We start from the raw sequence: 19,734 nt of genomic DNA on the forward strand, positions 1-19,734 counted from the left end.
ATCGCTCTGCAAAGTACGTCACCCGGATCGTTGATCTGATTGGTTGAAGGACTATCCAATTGCGTGAATAATGCTTGTTTATCTCGCCTCTTGTGCAGTAGAAAATACATACAGACTCCCCAGACCAATGTTCAATTTTAAATTGAGCTTGGTCTGGCGATAGCCAGACAAACCTTTAATGATATCAATATGAACTTACTAAATTTGAGAAAGCAGAATCTAACTTATTTATTTTTTATTTTTTTAAATCATTTGAAAGATACACATATGGCAAGTCCATTGATGGCGGTTTCCACTGTCGGTTTGGGATGAAAAAGGATGAGTCAGAGAATAATGCTGGAGAAATCGAATTCATCAGAGGACTGGAAAAAACAGGATCTGTGAGTAGAACCATCATCTATTGAATCAACAAGATGAGTATACTCATAGATTTAAGTTCAAGTTCGGTTTATTTCTAGAGAACATTTAAAAACGGCCACAGGCCGACCAAAGCGCTGTACAACAGTAAGGAATATACATAAAATGAGCAAAATAACAGTTAAAAAACAGTTTGAAAAAAAACAAAAAAAAACATACTAAAAGCCATAGAGAAAAGATGACTTTTAAGGCAAGAATTGAACTCTGATAAAGTGGAAGCCATTCTAATAAAATTAGGAAGATCGTTCCAAAGAGTGGGGCCAGTCACTTCAGAAGCCCTATTACCCCTTGGCTTTAGGCAGGTTCTGGGGATCTTAAGGAGGACTTTGCTATCCAATCTTTGTCCTCTCACAGGAGTGTAGGGGTGAAGTAGGTTAGTCATATAAGAAGGAGCTAGATTATTTTAAGATTTATATACAAGAAGTAAGATTTTATACTCAATTCTGTAATGGGTAGGCAACCAGTGTAGGGATCTCAGGAGGGGTTTAATGTGATTGAATTTTTTTACGTCCCTTCAGATATCTAGCTGCAGCATTTTGGACTACTAGTAGTTGAGAAATTTAGGTCTTTGAGATGCCGTAATAGGGAGTTGCAATAGTCCAGCTGAGATATAATGAGGGCATGGATTGCAACCTCTAAAGAGCCCTCTGATAGGAAAGATTTAATTTTAGAAAGAGAACGAAGATAGAAAAAATTAGAACCAACCACAGCGCTGATTTGTTTGTCAAATTTCAAGCATTTGTCACTTACCACACCCAGATTCCGCACGTGGGGAGAGATAAAAGAATTGAATGACTCAAGATCAATTTGATTTTGTGTTCTGGAGTCAGAAGGGCTGAAGACAATATCTTCCATTTTATTTGTGTTAAAGAAAAGAAAATTTTTAGAAAGCCATTATTTAACATCGTCCAGGTATGCTGATAGAGTATGTACAGCACACTTGTTTTTCCTAGTTACAGGCAGGTAGATTTGCATATCACCAGCGTAACAATGGAAGGAAATGCCATCTTTCCTAAAAATGGAACCCAGAGGAAGTATATATATAGAGAAAAGGGTGGGTGCTAAAATAAAATCATAAGGTACACTACAAATTAGATTGCCTAAGGAGGAAGATTACTAGACTCATAGATCACTCTTTAATATTCTTTGGTGTTTTCCTCTTTTTAGGTGAAAAGAGGCCATGCTGAGATTACAGTTAAAATTTCAGATATCAACCAAAAACTGAAGTCAACATTAGAAGATTTGGCAGTGACTCGGGCCCAATTCTACATTGCTGTCACAGTCACGGATATTTTAAGTAATCAATCATTAAACAAGAAATGAAATTGTTTTTGTCAGTTAAGTACACTTTAATAACTAAGGGCCAGATTTACTTACAGTGAGCATTAAATATATCTCAAGATGTCACAATTTATATCAATGGTAATCAATGGCAAATACATATTATATGGTAAGTAATTAAGGGTGGGATGGTTCGCTGTAAAAAAAAACAAAAAAAAAAACGTTCGGTTCTCCACCCAAGGTTCGGCACGCGCTTGTACCGCGGTTCATCCCAAATCTGTCGACGCATCTATAATATGGTTTGTTGAAAACAATGTGCAAAAAAGAACAGACGGATTCGGCTATTTTGTATGTTTCAGTCGATGGATATGCATTCTGGTTTCCAAATATGTTACAACAGCGATGAACATGGACAAAACAGTCACTCGCTGTAAACAAATGTTCAATGATGTGCCGAAAACTCTATGACAGTCATTTACGCCATCATCACCCGGGTGTTGATAGCGAGCGAGCGCAGGTGAGACCTGAACATTCTCACGTTGCTATCTGTGTTTAAACTAAACTCATTTAAACCTTGCCAATTTAAACATTCATCCGCATTCACCGGAGATTTGTGTGTGCGCTCATACGAAGCGTGTCACAGCGCGCAAATACTCTAACGCAAATTCTCTTTCAAGTCTTGCACCTAAATGGACAAATTCACACAAAAATTTTAAACATGCCCATCTTCGCAAGTATCCTAACAAACATAGTAGGTTATGGCTTAAGAGAAAAACGAGTCGGACAACATTTTTATTATCATATTTATTTATACTGTTTCTTCTAGTTAGATTATTTGTTTTTATTTTCTTTATCTTTATTTGACAATTGTCCTATTTTTTACTGAACATAGCTTATAGCGAACTGTACCGAAACCGTGACCCTAAAACCGTGATACAAACCTAACTGTGAGAAATCTGAACCAACCCACCCCTATAAGTAATGTATTAAAATTTCGTATGTTTAAAGTTCTGTTACATCTGGTAAAAAAAATATATATTTTTTTAAAGACACACAGTAAAACATTAAAAAGTCATGGACAGTTATTTTTGAGGCTGACCTTATAGCATGAGTTTCCCTTTTAAGATGCAAAATAGATGGGAGGAGAGTCTTTAAATAAATCCTGCAATGTGATTTGCAAAAGTTTGCGGTGGTATTTAACACAGAAATAAAGCATGTCTTATTTTAGAACTTTCCACTCCCATCGTCCCTTTTATGGGATTGCAGTGTTATGCTAATTTGCTCTGTTTAGTAAATCTGGCCCCAAAAATGCAAGATTATCTGAACAGACTATTGATTAAACAGATAAACGATTGTCATTTGTCTTTATGTGCCATGTAATGTTAAAATGCCTAAAGAATTGGATATAGTTAAAAATTTACAACATTTCTTAGTTGATGTTGACATACTTGACCTAAAATGGCTGTGCACCTCTCATAAGGTGGTGAGGTACAGGAATCAGCAGCTTTCCTTCCCATTGTTTTGAGTCCATACAATGTGGATCTGTCTCGGACAAGATTGTTTTACACACCTGGATTTCCCTTTCAAGCTGTGGTAAAGAAAACACTTCTATTCACAATACAATGTATAATAATGATACTGTCAGTCATTAAGGATTATGCTTGAAGTAATTCATAACAGTAGCTTTCACTTTATAATAATAACATTTTGCTGATGATTTTGTGCTAGTATACCAGTGGTTCATGTTTTTGACTAGGTCACAGTCCGTCACCCGAATGGTTCTCCAGCTGAAGGCATTCAAGTGAAATTAGATGTCTCAAGCACCGAAGAAATGTCAACAAGTATTAAAACTAATGAAGAAGGAATTGCATTTTACACTTTCAACATGAAAGGAACGCCATCTTCCATTTCAGTGCAGGTTAATACATCCAAAGAATAAAGCTAATAATTGTCAGATCTGTTTCACACTGCTGGCAAAAGCAGTGCATTTTATTTATTTACTGTTGTATGTATTTACTAATATGTATTAAGTTGATTGTGTCTGCAATGTGAAACAGGCCTACTTTAACCCTTAAATGCATGACTGTTTCGCCAATCATTCTTACATATTTGGGTCTTTATCGACCCAGATCTATATCTAACACGGAAGGATCTCTACCTGTCGCAATAATATAAAACTCCTCTGATATTAGAGTAACAATTACAGAAGAATAAAATAAATCATATTTTGTTACCTTTTGGAGCTTGAAAGGGTTCAGTTTGAGCAGATGTTTTACGCCATCATCACTGTCCTCGTCAGAGCTCATTTCCTAGTAAATTCAGCAAAAAATAGGCTAGTTTTATGTCTGAGGTCGCAAATGTGAGCCTATTCGCGACCTCAAACATATTCTCAGAACTATATAATTTTCAACATCTTCAAAATCAATATTTCAATCGCTAACAGCTTCACTAGATCCATCCAGGAACAGTTACAGTCATATTTGATTGCATTCAGTACTTGCTCTGCAGTAAATCGCTGAGCCATTTCATGTTTTTCTTATTATTTCGTTTTCTCACTGAAAGAGTCATCACTTCAGCATTGTGTATCAGACATTGCCACCTTGTGGGATAAAGGTGAATTGCACTTATTCCGTCATCTAAGATTCAATTATTGTTGTGCAGAAAAAATATACGAACACTCATACACATCTCGGATCGTTAGCGACCCTATACAATTTTTTACAAAAAATGAATTCAAAAATAGGCATTATTTTATAATTTTATGATTTTTTTCATGTTATATTCTTTATAATGAATCGATTGAGGAATACCAAGATGGTTGAAGTCTAACTTTAAAAAATGAATGAGGAGGAGGAGGAGGAGGGTAGTGAATGACGTCCCGGGTCACTAAAGACCCAAGGTATGCATTTAAGGGTTAAATATATATATATATATATATATATATATATATATATATATATATATATATATATATATATATATATCTACACACACTCAGTTCATATATTGTATATAATACTATACTATACTGTATATTTTTGACCTATTTATTTCAACAGGCAACAGTGGATGGTTTCAAATCAACGAAAGAAGTGCGCCCAGTAAAATCCACAAAGAACAGCTTCCTGTATCTGAGTGTGACTAATAAAGTTCTGTCACCAGAAGAGTCTCTAGATGTTACATTTCATGTCAAGGGCAATCCAGTAGACGGGCAAATATATTATATGGTAAATAATGTATTTAAATGTATTTCATATATTTGAATGTTTTTATATAACTTTGAAAAATGTGTGTCTCTCTTCAGATTGTCAGCAGAGGCATACTGAGAAAAGCAAGCTCTGTTGCATCAGGTTCTATTATAAAAATATCCATCCAAATCAGCCCAGAGATGATCCCATCCTTCAGAGTTATCACCTTTTACTATGACACAGATGGTGACATTATTGCAGACTCAGTGTGGGTAGATGTAAAGGACAGGTGTGAGGGAAAGGTAAACAGACACTAAATGCATTTGAATTGTTTTTAACAGCTTACAATATTTTAGTTATTTTATGTTAAAATGATACAGTACAGTAAAAAAGCTTGCCAAATGTTTTCTGATTTCCAATCTCCTGTTTAGCTTGAGATAAAACTGAATCGCAATCAGAATTATCAGCCAGAAGATTCAGCTGAGCTTGATATTGATGTAGGAACACAGAATGCAAAAGTGGCCTTACTAGTTGTGGACAAAGCCATTTATGCCCTGGGGTCTCAAAACAAGCTCACTCCAAAACAGGTGTGTTGTACTGTCTAATAGTACTTATTGGTTTCTGACATTTAAATATATCAGATATAGATATAAGATAAGCTCAAATCTTTTGCTGTTTCTCATTTATCTGTGTGAAGGTGTTCAGGTCCATGCAGTCTTATGATCTGGGGTGTTCGTATGGAGGTGGAGAGAACACAGCTGCTGTTTTTAATGATGCTGGTCTGGCCTTCATCTCACACTCAAACACAATCCGATCAATGATGAGAAAAGGTGCCAAATGATTCCAAACACTTTCAATCAATGAGAAATTGTAACCTAATGGAACTTTTCTGCGTGTTTTTATGTTCAATCTGGGCATACTGTAAATAGACTGGTATTGTGCTAATGCCTTTAAATGAAAGATTTGTTAATAATATTTCCTGATTCATTGTACTTCTAGGTTTCAGCTGCGAGTCTGGCTTTAGGCGCAACAAACGCTCTATAGATATTCAAACAGAAATGGCTGGAAAAGGTATAGTATTATCAGTTGAAAATTTGATTACCTTTTGTATCAATTCTCAAAGTTCAGTGTTATTTTAGTATTATTTTAAAATATTATTAAATGTTAATTAATTTAAATTAGCTTTCATTTTTATATTTTTTGGTTTCTTTTATTTTAATGTTATGTGTTTTTGTCACTTTTATTATTTTTTTAAATTATCTTATCTTATTTTATTTCATTTTTTATTTTTATCACTTTTTATTTTATTGTTTTAGTTTTAGTCATTTTAGTATTTTAAAAACAACAACATGTGAGTCTCATTTTAATCTCAATTTTTCAAGTACAATTAATTTCTATGGGGCAAATTAAAAGTTTAATGAAAAATGAGTGTGTCTTTAGATACAATTTATATTTTCTCTCTTTTTTTCAAATATTGTTTCTATACACAGTGGCACACATGACCTGGAAATGCCTTTGAAAATGTGTAATTACTCTCAACTTCTGCTCATCACTTTTGTCCTGTAGAGGCTGCATTTAAGAAAGCAGAATTGCAGAAATGCTGTCGCCATGGTTTCACCCTGATTCCTATGAAGTTTACTTGCGAGGACCGAGCGAAAAGAGTGAGCAAAACAGAAAGCAAAGATTGTGTGGATGCCTTCCGAGAGTGCTGTGAGTTTGCAACCAAGCTAAGAGACAAAAAGAGGAAAGAGGACCTGAGGAAAGGGCATGGCAGAAGTGAGTATAGCATCTTAATGAAAAGCTACCATGCACAAGTCATAAAAATACCATCAAAGGCTTTTATAATTCAGGTGTGCAACAATCTGTTCAATGAAGACATCTGATTTTGTTTTTCCCACAAATTATTCTTTATTTAATTTCCACAGCTGCTGATTCTAATGAAGTTGAGGAATTCTTTGACTCTGAAACACAAACAATTCGCCGATATTTCCCTCCAAGCTTCGAGTTTAAGCAGATGAATGTGAAAGGAAAAGTTAGGTATATAAATATACATTTATAAATATATAAATGTTACATTTAAGTGATGTGAAAGTCCACCGTGTCCTAACTACACGCGACGCCGCGACACGCGATAAAAGGTATCTTTCCATGTTAGTCTGAGTTTTTGTCCTACCAGCCGCGAAGGCGACAAGCGACGATTCTATTTCAGAAACGGTTTCTATTTCTCCGCGACGTCGTGCCTGGAACAGCAACATAAAGTGTGGCAATGATCAGGTAATATCATATAATATCAGGTACTGTTTATGTGCTTTTTTTTAATGTTAAAAGCGTATAATGTGAGTTTGAATATCATTCTGTCTTCCCAGCTTTTTAGCTGTAATGAAAACAACACTGGCTAAAAATGGGCACAAGAACATTCAAACTATAAATTCAATACGAACAAACAAGTGTAGCTATTCTATGACAAAGATTGTTTCAGTGGTATATGAATTTTACTATGTAGCTACATACCCATTTCTGTGCTCTTGCCAAGAGAGCTCGCCCACACTCTCTTCTGATTGGCTGTAGTATTTGATTGACTTTTATCGCTTTGCATTGCCGCGTCGCGTCTAGTGTGGACAGTCAAACTGCTTGTCGTTGGAATCTTAGCGCATGCAGTTAGGACACGGTAGTGAAAATATCAAACATATAAATTTATTACAATATAACATGTTTACATTGAGTTTCCTTTAAAACAGTGTTAAGATTTACAAGGGTCTTATATAATGATTTAACTGCACCTGGTCTTTCTTCCAGACACACAATCCATTTACCCCACTCTATTACAACATGGGAGATCCAGGCTCTCAGTGTGTCACCATCCCATGGTAATTTTCCCTCTCACTGCTATCAAATTTAATGTCAACCTACCAACAAACTAAGCCTTTTACTTTTATTATTTACAGGTTTTTGTGTGGCAGAACCTGTTGACCTACTTGTATTTAAGCCAGTGTTTATTTCCTTGAGGCTTCCCTATTCGGTCAAACGCTTTGAGCAGCTGTCTATAGTTGTGGTGATCTTTAATTACGGAATGACAGAAAGGAAGGTTTGTTTAAATTAATTTTTCAGTTGTTGTTGTTGGGTCTTGTTGTTGTTGTTCTACTTATCCATTTTAAATCATTATAACAGCATTTATTGTTACATTATACATTGTAATACAGTAGTTAGGGTGACCAGATGTCCCGTTTTTCCCGGGACAGTGCCGTATTTCAGCTCTATTTTTCTATTTTCCCGATTTATTAAGAAAATATAATGCTTTGTCCCGTATTTCATCTTTCCTCCTATTTCCTTAAGTCTGGGTGATCATAGAAATAGTAGTAGTAGTAGTAGTAGTAGTAGTAGTGGTGTTCTGTCGTGCAAGAACAGCCCAATAAAATTCATCGTAAAACAAAATTACCATCCAATCCAATCACAATTCATTATCGATTAACTTGCCATTAATGAAGGTGGATAGGTGGATTTGCTCTGAATGACACACACCAGAAATGTGCATGCTCTCTCTTTCCTTGCGTGCGATCCCAGACAGTTCTCCTTGTGCCTGAATGGTCAAATGCATACATAAGTGTCAATATGTCCACATGTGGAGTATCTCATGTAAATACTGTCGGTTATGTCTCAAGTGGGCATAAACAGGTGGGTGAAAACCGGATATGTGTCAGGATATTACATCCATGAATTCAGTCTTAAAGGGACAGTAGCCTAATTAAAAAAAAAACTGTATCTGAAAAACGTTTGTTTAATTTGTATCTCTGTTGTATTTGTCGTATTGTTTGTAAATTTCCTTTTTTATAGAAATTTATAATAATAATAATAATAATAATAATTCCACCATGAGAAATCTGGTCACCCTAACAGTAGTAGAATAGTATATAAATGATTTTTGAGATTAATATAGATTCTTCATCACTTTCATGGTCAGCTTGTTGTGCAAATGAAACAAGTGGATGGTGTTTGTTCACCCGGGTCAGCATCTTCATCTTCCACGGTCAGAATCAGTCTGGAGGAAAAGTCATCTCAAACTGTAACTTTTCCTGCTGTTCCCATGGTAATAGGCCAAATCCCTATCACTATTGCAATTTATGAAGATGATGATGATGAAGAAGAAAAAACAAAAGTGGATTCTATTCAAAAGATGCTCTTGGTTGAGGTAAGGGAAAGTGGAATGACAAAATACAAAAAAATTATGCCATATCCTTGAACAATTGGATTTCAGTGATCCTAAAATCTATCTTTTGTCTTTCTCTTTATGTCTCAGAATGAGGGAGTGGAAATCAGAGAAGAGAAGACTTATTTTATTAATCTGAATGGTGAGATTATTAGCTATCATTTGATCACCCATTACAAATTCAGATATACACATATTGTGAAAAAAGCTTAAAAAGTTGACATGGTAATCTCAACGTGTATAAAAACCTGAACTCTGTTCATCAGGTAGAAGTGACCGGCGCTTCTTTATCGAGGGATTTTTCCCAAACAACACCGTTCCAGAAACGGATGTCAACCTGTTTGTCAAACTAGAAGGTCCAAAGCAAAATGTTTTAAAACTAAGTTGTTGTGAATGCTTTCAAAATAATTAACATTATTTATGGGTTGAGGTCAAACCTAATAATATTTATTTAAATAGATTTTTTTTTTTTTTTTTTGCTTTTATGCAGAAGAAGCATTTGCCCAGTCTACTGCTGTTCCATTACTCTCACCATCCAAAGTGGAAAATCTGATCCGGGCACCGAAAGGCTGCGGAGAGCAGACTATGATCTTCATGTCTCCAACTGCTTTATCAATCCGCTACCTGGACAAAAGCCAAAGATGGCTGGAACTGGAAGCAGGATCCAGAGACAAAGCATTAGATTTCATTGAGCAAGGTTTAGTGTACCTGTATGACACAACACAATCTCATGACAATTTGCAACTATTTGACGTTTTAGCTGGGTAATTCGTATGAATTCAATACGATCTCATCCATACGTTTTCGTATAATCTGCTTATGCCCCAGTGATGGGTATGTTAAGGGGTAGGGGGTAGACCTTCACTCGTACCTACTTTTTTAAATCATGTCCCTGCTAATTCATATTAAATTGCCACTTCGTAACTTCAGAAAATAGTATGTTTTCCTGTGAGATTAGGTTGTTACTGAATGTACTGAAAATGCCAATCCAATGGACCTCAGTCTGGGTAGAAAAGCAAGCTATGATGCATAATACAGACTGTTCAAGGTTCTTAATCTGTCTACTGGGGAATCTGAAAAAAAAAAAAGAAGAATTTAGAATTGTATCTACAGAAGTAAGAGTGAATTTTCTTCAGTCAGCATCAAATATCCCTCAAAGGCCAGTTTGCATTAACAAAAACATTACATATAACCTCTTTCCTGACTAAGGTCTATGATTTAACACAGTTTGTACCCTGTCACTATAAATGTTTGTGGTGTCATTTTATTTTGGCAGCTTATGATCGAATTTTAACATTCAAAAAGCCTGATGGATCTTATGGAGCCTGGCTAAAGCATCCGACAAGTACCTGGTAAACGAAAAATAAAGTCGTACAAATGTTTCATGCAAATGAATGCAGCACTTGCCACATCCCATATTTTACACAATAAAATATACTTTTTTAGATTTTGAAACCTAAACAATTTGAAGTATCAGATGGCTTCTCATTTCCCATAGGTTGACTGCGCTGGTGGTGAAAGTGCTGTCTATTGTGGCTGATCGACAGATAGAAACTCTTGAACAGCAAGGAACAACAGAAAGGTTGATTTCACAGGAGGACATCCGCCAAGCAGTCACATATCTGATTAAAACACAGAGCTCAGATGGATCCTTCACTGATGCTAATCCAGTCTATCACAGGGAAATGCAGGTCTGAATGTCTCCCATCATTTGCCAGTAAATCAAGGGGATATGCAAAAAGCTTTACCCTGTCAAACATTGCAAAATCGTATATACAGGAATTGCATTCCTGTGGTACTGCATTAATTGTGCTGATATTCAGTGTTTTTGTTGTAGGGAGGTATTGGAGGAGTTGAACAAGATGCCTCTTTAACAGCTTTTATCACGATAGCCCTCAAACATTCCCTCCCTTTCTTGGAAAGCGAAATAACCAATGTGGTAAGAACCAGTGATTGCATCATTTACACAGGCCTCAAGAAGTATTTGGACACCTAAGCCACAATTTACAGCACAACTAAGAGGATATGGTGATGGAAAAAAAATATGAGATGGCAGGAAAATTATATTTTCATGCTTTTGTATTTGCCCTTCTCACAAAAGCATTATTTTATCACCAGTTTTGCATTCATTTTCAATATACAAAACTTTTGAGGGTGAACTTAAAGTTTCTTAGAGAAACAAAAAACTTTTTCAAGAGAACGCAAAGTGTGAGGGGAATGCAAAAGCATAAAAATATTTTATTTCTATGTCCATGTTAGGGGCTCTGTAGAAATGTGAAAATATATCACTTGGTATATATTTTGTATAAAATGCACTGAAATTTTAACATTGTAAAGTGAGACTTGAGTGTCCAATACTTTGTGGAGCAACTGCACTGGAAATACATGACTCTGGATACATTTCTGCAAAACCTGAAACATGTTGCTCCTGGTACATTTCGCTGAACTTTTGTGTCTCACAATAGGTGCTGTAAGCAATAAAACGTAAAAAGTGCCTGTGGGTACATTTTTTGTACAATGATATTACATTGCTTGCAGCACATTTCGCAGCAGTTTCAATGTTAAATGTCCAGTGACTGGCTCTAAATAGTGTCAGTTTTCTCAGAAACGGTTAAATGCGACTTTGGCAAAATTGTATTATGTTGGTCAACGCACGTATCATGGCACTTTAAAAATGAAATGTCTGTTGTGTTACACTAAAAAGGTTAATGATTTATCACGTTTGAAAGTAATGTACCACCTACACTATACCGAAATTAACAGTGTGAGCATAAGTAAAAGTGAGACAAAAACACATATGCTTAAGCAACCCTGCTGATTTAGCTTCCGTCTATGAGGCTTTGAGCCCTTTTGTTGTGATTTGTGTTTCACGGGACTCATACCCCAAGTTCTCCACATTATAAGTGCAATGCTATAGGCTCAAAGCCATAGGCCTACGTATGGGCCTAGTTATGTGATGCAAATGTCAAAACTAAATCATTCATTATGGTAAGTGTAGCTAAGTAGCTATTGTGCAAGGAACCGGATGAAAAAAAAAAGTCTTTATTACTAATTATAAATTGCCCCTGTAATCATAATTTGTGTCAAAAGGAGCAAAAGTTATTGGTGTTTTACTGCCTCTAGTGTTCATTTCAGCTGGAAACTGCAGTGAAATGTATGTATAAGTACATTTTTGCAGTTTTGCAGAAATGTAGTTAGAGTTATGTATTTCCAATTAGCTTGGATTGACAGAAAGGCTGTAATAGACAATAAAAAAGAAAACAGTTTTAATAAAAATGTTTTTAAAAATGCTTTTAATGCTCACTAGGAGAATAGCATCTCTCGTGCCACCAACTTCCTCCTTAAACGGGTTGATGATCTGAAAAGACCTTATGCCTTAGCCATTACAGCGTACTGTTTGTCAACCTGCCTCAGTGACCGAACTCAAGCACTGTCAGCATGGAGTAAACTCAAAAGTTTTGCAAAACCAGGTATCATACCAAGTACTGACTTCTCTATGGAAGTGTTCATGACTTTAATCATTCATTTTAGTCATTCATTAATGTACTTCTGTGAATTCTTTCCTATCACCTGCTCAATTGAACTGGTAAGCTGGAGAGTGTCTTGTGTGGCAAGATGATAACAATATGCGTCTGGTCAATGAGGTTAAAAGTAATCGTGTGCCCCCTGGAATGGCGTTAACAGTAGAGACCACCGCATACGCTCTCCTGACTGCACTAGCACAAAATGACTTCATAACAGCACATGCTGCTGCATGCTTCTTGTCTTCACAAGAGAACTATGAAGGTGGTTTCAAATCAACACAAGTAAGTTTAATGAGACTGAATGAAACTGTATGCATGTTACTTTGTTTACAAAGAGTATTTGGAGGAATTGTAAAATGACACTATTTTATTCCATTCAAACACACTTTAGGACACTATCATGGCTTTGGAAGCCCTCTCAGAGTATGCACTGAGAATACCAGACAACCCCATCACTATAGTCAATGCACAGTTCACCGTTCCAGGAAGGTCTGAGATGGAGAAGCTGCATTTGGACAAACATGAAAAGAAAGTGGAAACAGAATTAAAGGTAAACAGTTTGAACCTGTGGCTGGGTAATATAGCCAGATAAGCTATTGCTACTTAAAAGTTTGTGAACCCCACTGGGAAAGCTTCTATTGTTATATAAAATACACACATTATTATAAAATCTTTACTAAAACCCCATTTCATAATAAAAAAAAAAAAAATGAATGAATGTCAGAATTGTATGGAAGATACTGCAGCAAATATATATTAGATATAATGTGTTCATTTTATGGGAAATTGTGTGAAATAGAAAAAAGTAATTATAATTATTTTTTAAATAAAAATAATTAATGTAGGTTTAATAATGTGGGTAAATAACTGGGACAGACACAAATCTAACAAAATGGCTAAGGAGAATGAAAAATTAAAGTCAAAATTCTGTCCTAAATATAAAATACTATAGTATGACACACATATATACATAAAAGAATGGGGGTGTATAGAATACTGTATATTGAAAAGAGGATATTGAGGACATAATTTGGCCTGCTGTACTCTAGGTGTCACTGTAAGTTCACATGTTCTTATAAACATAGTTTCACTATGACTTTCAGTTATCTTAGTTTTATCTTATTATTTTTTCATGCTGATCTGTTAATCATGTTATCTCTTTTGTCTTTCCAGAGACTAGTAGGAAGAGGAATAGATGTAAGCCTTTCAGGAGAAGGAAAAGTTAAAATGAAAGTGAGCAGTTTAAAAAAAAAAATTCCATAGTGTGTATTTTATATCCTTTCCATTGAAACTCTAAGCTGCGTTGGTGCTACAGAAATGCTTCTGCATTACCGGCGTGTAGCAGGTGTGAAAACACAGCAATCCTGATTGGTTGTCGCGAGGTCAGGTGATGTAGCGTAGCTTGTCAGCAAGACAAATAAAAGGGCACATCACGGAATCCCCAGCTTCTTTGTCTTCAGGAAGCCACTTGTCTGTTTGCATTTGTGTGATTTTGTTTGTCACTCTGGTTTAGACATTATGGCAAGCAGAAAGTCTAAGATTAGTAGTTTTGCTCCCACTTTATTTTGGGGGGATGACACACATGATCTGTATGTTATGTGTTTGGGAGCGGAGCATGCTCAGCCAGCACTCAAAATGGCTCACTGTCCTTTTTGTGAGTTACGCGATAAAGGAAACTCCAAGCTCCATGATTGCTCTCTTCTCGAGCAATCAGAGTCAGGCATTTGCACCTCATGGTTCGGGTCCCGCATTTGCTGAGGTTTCGATTATGAGGATTGCAACTGAGTTGGCAGAGGCGGAACTTGAGACGGGTATCTCTTGTCCTCTCTACCGACTCTGAAAGCAACCTTGTGGCTCAGATCCCACATTTGCTGACGTGGATCATGCTTGCAGTTTGAAGTGAAAGCAGACAGGTGTCCCCTTTTTTGTCTCCAGCTGCGTGCAAGGGGTCCCAAGATGTTTTAGTAAAAGAAAAACAGAAAAATTCAGTTATTCTAAATGTACCGTGTAAAATACAACTTATCTGGTTTGTTTACTGACCGCATTTGACTTTGTGAGTTAAATGTTAAAATGTATCTAGCTTTGAAGATTTGGATAATATATATATATATATATATATATATATATATATATATATATATATATATATATATATATATAGTATATCCAGCTCTGCATCGACGTGTCTTTCTCATCCATATAAGGTGCATAGGTCTGAGACTGAACCTCAAGAAAAGTGTGATATTTTCAAGTCAGAGAAATGGGAGCGTTTAGCGGAAGTTCTACCCGGAAGACTCTAATGCACGTCATTGCTCATTATCTAACCAATCATTACACGTCACCTGAGTATATAAGTTCTGTTCCCACCCACTATTGTGTTCGCAGATACCATCGCCGGCGTTTGCAAATCTGGAAGCAGGCATACTGTCGAGGCAAGGGATGAGGCCTGGGGAAATCCACTTTCAGTTGGTGGAATTCATATGGCAGAGTTGTCTTGGTTCGCCCTCACACCTCCAGCTTCTTTGGGACTGGGCGCCATGGCACAGACATAGCTGAGGCTTGGTCTGTACACCTTTCCTCCAATAGCTCTGCTCCTGGGAGTTCTAGTTAGGGTTCGCCAAGACCGACTGCACCTATTATTAGTGGCTCCATTTTGGTCAGCCCAAGTCTTGTTTTAGAATGTAGTGTCTATCTTGTATGGCACTCCTTGAGAGATTTCTGTCCAGAGAGACCTCCTGTCTCAAGTTCATGGGTCAATCTATCACCCCAGTCTGGAGATCTAGAAACTTTAGGTCTGGCCCCTGAGGGGCACCAGCTCATAGATCCCAGTCTCTCAACTAAGGTTGTTGAGATGATTCTGAGTTCCAGAGGTCCCTCTACAAAAAAATTGTATGCCCTAAAATGGCCACTCTTTGAGGCATTGTGGTTGGAAAACACCACTTGAACCCAGTCTACTGTCCAATTGGTAAAGTGCTGGAGTTCTCCAAGAGTGCCTCTTATCAGCTAGCCCCTGCTGCCCTTAAGGTATACATGGCTGCTATTTCTCCTAGCTACCAAACTTCGAGCTTAGAGCTTTTTTCTGGAGGCACCCCTTGGTGTCTCCATTTTGTTATGATGTCAGGCAGCTAAGGGCTATCTACAGGCAGCAAGTTCCTTCTTGGGACCTTTCTCTGGTCTGGGAAGGTTTATTCCCTTGTGGGTGGAATTTGGGCAAACCTCGACATTGTGTGCTAGATTCTCTTTGGGACCCTTAGGGGGCTCCTCTACTCATCCAGCCACCCTTGGTGATTCTTGAGGTGCAGTCTATTGATGTTCCCCAAGCATCAACGCTATGAGACAGTGTCTAATTCCAAAATGAGATGACATTATGTATTATATATATATATATATCACATTTTAAATATATTAATATATAAAACAATTTGTAATATTATTTCAAATATTTATGTCACTGTATTTTTGATCAAATAAATGCTGATATATACATATATTCTGTTTTGCTAATGTAGGTGGCAAAGGCATATTATGCTCTTAAGGAAGACTCCAACTGTGCTGATTTGTCAATAAATGTGAATGTAATGGGAAAAGTGGAATACACAAGTGAGTTACGGAATATCTATGGCAGAATTCAGCCCTAATTTAACTATACATTTAACTTTATTCATATATTCATATCTAATTTATGCAGATTATTAGATATAATATACATATATTATGTCACAGTGCAATAACTGCAATTATTCATACATTAGCTGAAGTACAACAAATGTACAATTACTATGGGGACTATGAACTGGCAGAAGAGAGGAATGAGGAGGAAGATCTCCCCCAGTCAGGCATTGAGTGGTTTGATGCTCGCAGCAGACAAAGAAGAGACACCACTCAAAACACACAAAATGATGTGGTCTATACAGTGTGTGTCAGGTGAGAAAAAAGTATTCGGACAAACATCAGTCAACTCAATCATAATCTGCTGTTTTAAAGGGTATTATCATAATCTTGCATAATCTTGTTATAATCATAAACTATTTCTGGGGTTCTCAACTCTGGCCCTCGAGATCCACTTTCCTGCAGAGTTTAGTTCCAACCCTAATCAAACACACCTGAACAAGCTAATCAAGATCTTCAGGATTACTATAAAGCATGGGCAAAGCAACTGGAAGGCAAGCCTGCAACCTTTAGCCAAAAAAGCGTAACGGCTAATGCTAATGCTCCGCCTCTGGCGCTACGCAGGGAAGGAGACCAGAGGCTGTTTTTTGTATGGATGTCAATGGATGAGAGGCTTCACTATGCTGATTAAACATTTTTTGTGAGGAAATAGCTAATCATTTAGTTAATCCACAGCCTGATTTTAGCTTGATAAAATTTTATTTTTTCAAGAGATGGCAGACTAGGTTGGACTAGTTGGAGATCCCCGCTATAAAGTTACAGGCATGTAAGTTTGAGCAAGGTAGGAACTAAACTCTGCAGGAAAGTGGACCTCAAAGACCAGAGTTGAGAACTCCTGATCTGTATCATCATCATCATCTGTCTTCTCTCACAGTCACACACCGGGGAGGAACCTGTCTGGAATGGCCATTGCTGACATCACTCTACTTAGTGGCTTTGATGCAATCAATACAGATCTGGAAAAGGTCAACCATAATCTTATCCAATGTATTTTGACTTTTTTTTCATTAACGTTTTGGCATGTTTTTCCTTTAAAAGTTTTCTTTTTTTTTTTTTTGTACTCTTATATTTAAAAAATATTTGTAAAAATATTTGTTTATATAGAATTTATACACCGATGAGCCAAAACACCTTATGTTCAGTCACAGGTGAAGTAAATATTATTGACTGTCTCCAAATAAGGCCACATATTAGATTAGATGGTAAACAAAACAATCAGTTTTCATAATCAATGTGTTGGATGCAGGAAAAATGGGCAGGAATAAAAATCTGAGCAAATTTGATAAGGGTCAAATTGTTATGGCAAGGTGACTGCATCAGAGTATTGAAACGGCAAAGCTTGTGGGTTGCTCCCAATCAGCAGGTGTGAGAATTTACCAACAATGGTCTAAGGAGGTACAAACCACAAACCGTGATGTGACCATCAGAACTGGACCTTGGAGCAGTGGAAGAAGGTCATCTGATCTGAAGAGTCCCATTTTCTATTACATCATGTGGACGGCTGTGTACGTGTGCACCGTTTACCTGGGAAAGTGATGGCACCAGGATGCACTGTGGGATGACAACAAGCTAGTAGAGGAAGTGTGATGCCCCAGGAAATATTCTGCTGGGAATCCCTGGGTGCCACCATGGATGTAGACTTAAATTTGACATGTGCCACCTACCTAAACATTGTTGCAGACCAGGTACAGCCCTTCATCATGACAATGGTGTTCCCTGGTGGAAGAGTTCCCTCTTTCAGCAGAATGATGCACCCTGCCACACTGTACACATTGTTGAGGAATGGTTTGAGGAACATAATGAAGAGTTCAAGGTGTTGCCCTGGCCTCCAAATTCCCCAGATCTCAATCCATTTGAGTATCTGTGGGAAGTGCTGCACCAACAAGTTTGATCCATGGCGGCTCCACCTCACAACCTACAGGACTTGAGATATCTGCTGCTAATGTCTTTGTGCCAGTGTGATATCTGACACCTTCAGGGGTGATGCAAAGCCCATAAACGTAAACAAAACCACAATGTAAATCCCAGGCCTTGTCCTTTCTCGTCTTACACTGTCATCACTCCTTTTATTCTTACAGAGCTCCTCCGAAGGACTTGAGACCAGTGTTTGGCACAGGTGTTGCTCATAAACATTCACTCAACTCCCATGGATTAGTATTCTTATGGCTTGACTTGATTGCATGTAAATGGTTCTATATATGGGTCACGTCAATTTAAAAAGAAGAAAAGAGGGTCGCTCTTAAAAATATTTGAAAAGCACTGCATTACAGCATGACACAAGATGCTTATCCTGCAGCCAATGAGTCTGGTTCAGTGTTTACTGTAGGCTAGTCTTGCAGAGTACCATTCATTCCTCTGAAACCGTCTACCTCCCCCAGCTCCACCTGTCAAGATCTGCTACAGGATTTATGTGTTTCTATTCATTCAGCAGCAGCATATCTTACATGCCCACAGCAGCTGGTCTATCTAATAGCAGTAGCAAGTCCATATTTGCTTAACAGCAGCAGCATAGCAGATCTAGTCTGCTAAGACCAAATACATTAAAGGTGCCATCGAATGGAAAATTGAATTTACCTTGGCATAGTTGAATAACAAGAGTTCAGTACATGGAAAAGACATACAGTGAGTTTCAAACACCTTTGTTTCCTCCTTCTTATATAAATCTCATTTGTTTAAAAGACCTCCGAAGAACAGGCGAATCTCAACATAACACAGACTGTTACGTAACAGTCGGGATCATTAATATGTACACCCCCAATATTTGCATATGCCAGCTCATGTTCAAGGCATTACACAAGGGCAGCCAGAATTAATGTCTGAATCTGTGCACAGCTGAATCATCAGACTAGGTAAGCAAGCAAGGACAATAGCGAAAAATGGCAGATGGAGCAATAATAACTGACATGATCCATGATATAATGATATTTTTAGTGATATTTGTAAATTGTCTTTCTAAATGTTTTGTTAGCATGTTGCTAATGTACTGTTAAAAGTGGTTAATGTTACCATCGTTTATTACTGTATTTACGGAGACGAGAGCCATCGCTATTTTCATTTTTAAACACTTGCAGTCTGTATAATTCATAAACACAACTTCATTCTTTATAAATCTCTCCAACAGTGTGTAATGTTAACTTTAGCCACGGAGCACTATCAAACTCATTCAGAATCAAATGTAAACATCCAAATAAATACTATACTCACATGATCTGATGTATGCAGGCAGCATGCATGACAAACACTTTGTAAAGATCGATTTTGAGGGTTATATTAGCTATGTGAACTTTGTTTATGCTGTTCAAGGCAAGCGTGAGCTCCGGGGGCGGGGGAGTACGAGAATTAAAGGGGCCTCAACCTGAATCGGTGAATTTCTAATTATGCCCCAAAATAGGCAGTTAAAAAAAAATTATAAAAAAAAAAAAAAAAATCTATGGGGTATTTTGACACATTC

At 37.0% G+C, this 19,734-nt stretch overlaps 1 protein-coding gene across 2 annotated transcripts in view; it reads left to right on the forward strand.

The window, feature by feature from the left end:
- LOC137031463 (complement C4-B-like) overlaps positions 1-19,734 on the forward strand; it is a 34,645-nt gene that overhangs the window by 6,955 nt on the left and 7,956 nt on the right. Inside the window, exons 8-34 of one of the 2 annotated variants that reach the window (XR_010896559.1) lie at positions 260-380; positions 1,585-1,714; positions 3,179-3,291; positions 3,455-3,616; positions 4,758-4,925; positions 5,003-5,188; positions 5,318-5,473; positions 5,584-5,716; positions 5,886-5,957; positions 6,453-6,662; positions 6,812-6,923; positions 7,683-7,753; positions 7,832-7,971; positions 8,845-9,072; positions 9,181-9,232; positions 9,357-9,446; positions 9,581-9,787; positions 10,367-10,442; positions 10,589-10,781; positions 10,928-11,029; positions 12,398-12,560; positions 12,682-12,896; positions 13,006-13,164; positions 13,788-13,847; positions 15,000-15,176; positions 16,124-16,214; positions 16,367-16,414. Coding sequence is in view for 1 of the 2 variants with exons in the window: in XM_067402432.1 (XP_067258533.1) it covers positions 260-380; positions 1,585-1,714; positions 3,179-3,291; positions 3,455-3,616; positions 4,758-4,925; positions 5,003-5,188; positions 5,318-5,473; positions 5,584-5,716; positions 5,886-5,957; positions 6,453-6,662; positions 6,812-6,923; positions 7,683-7,753; positions 7,832-7,971; positions 8,845-9,072; positions 9,181-9,232; positions 9,357-9,446; positions 9,581-9,787; positions 10,367-10,442; positions 10,589-10,781; positions 10,928-11,029; positions 12,398-12,560; positions 12,682-12,896; positions 13,006-13,164; positions 13,788-13,847; positions 16,124-16,214; positions 16,367-16,538; positions 17,158-17,248 (3,673 nt within the window). In the remaining variant the exon portion in view is untranslated. Of the gene's footprint in view, positions 1-259; positions 381-1,584; positions 1,715-3,178; positions 3,292-3,454; positions 3,617-4,757; positions 4,926-5,002; positions 5,189-5,317; positions 5,474-5,583; positions 5,717-5,885; positions 5,958-6,452; positions 6,663-6,811; positions 6,924-7,682; positions 7,754-7,831; positions 7,972-8,844; positions 9,073-9,180; positions 9,233-9,356; positions 9,447-9,580; positions 9,788-10,366; positions 10,443-10,588; positions 10,782-10,927; positions 11,030-12,397; positions 12,561-12,681; positions 12,897-13,005; positions 13,165-13,787; positions 13,848-14,999; positions 15,177-16,123; positions 16,215-16,366; positions 16,539-17,157; positions 17,249-19,734 lie in introns of those variants that run through there. The other variant, XM_067402432.1, reaches the window with a different exon arrangement.

This window comes from Chanodichthys erythropterus, chromosome 2, assembly GCF_024489055.1.
Source record: "Chanodichthys erythropterus isolate Z2021 chromosome 2, ASM2448905v1, whole genome shotgun sequence".
In the NCBI taxonomy this organism is placed as follows: Eukaryota; Metazoa; Chordata; class Actinopteri; order Cypriniformes; family Xenocyprididae; genus Chanodichthys; species Chanodichthys erythropterus.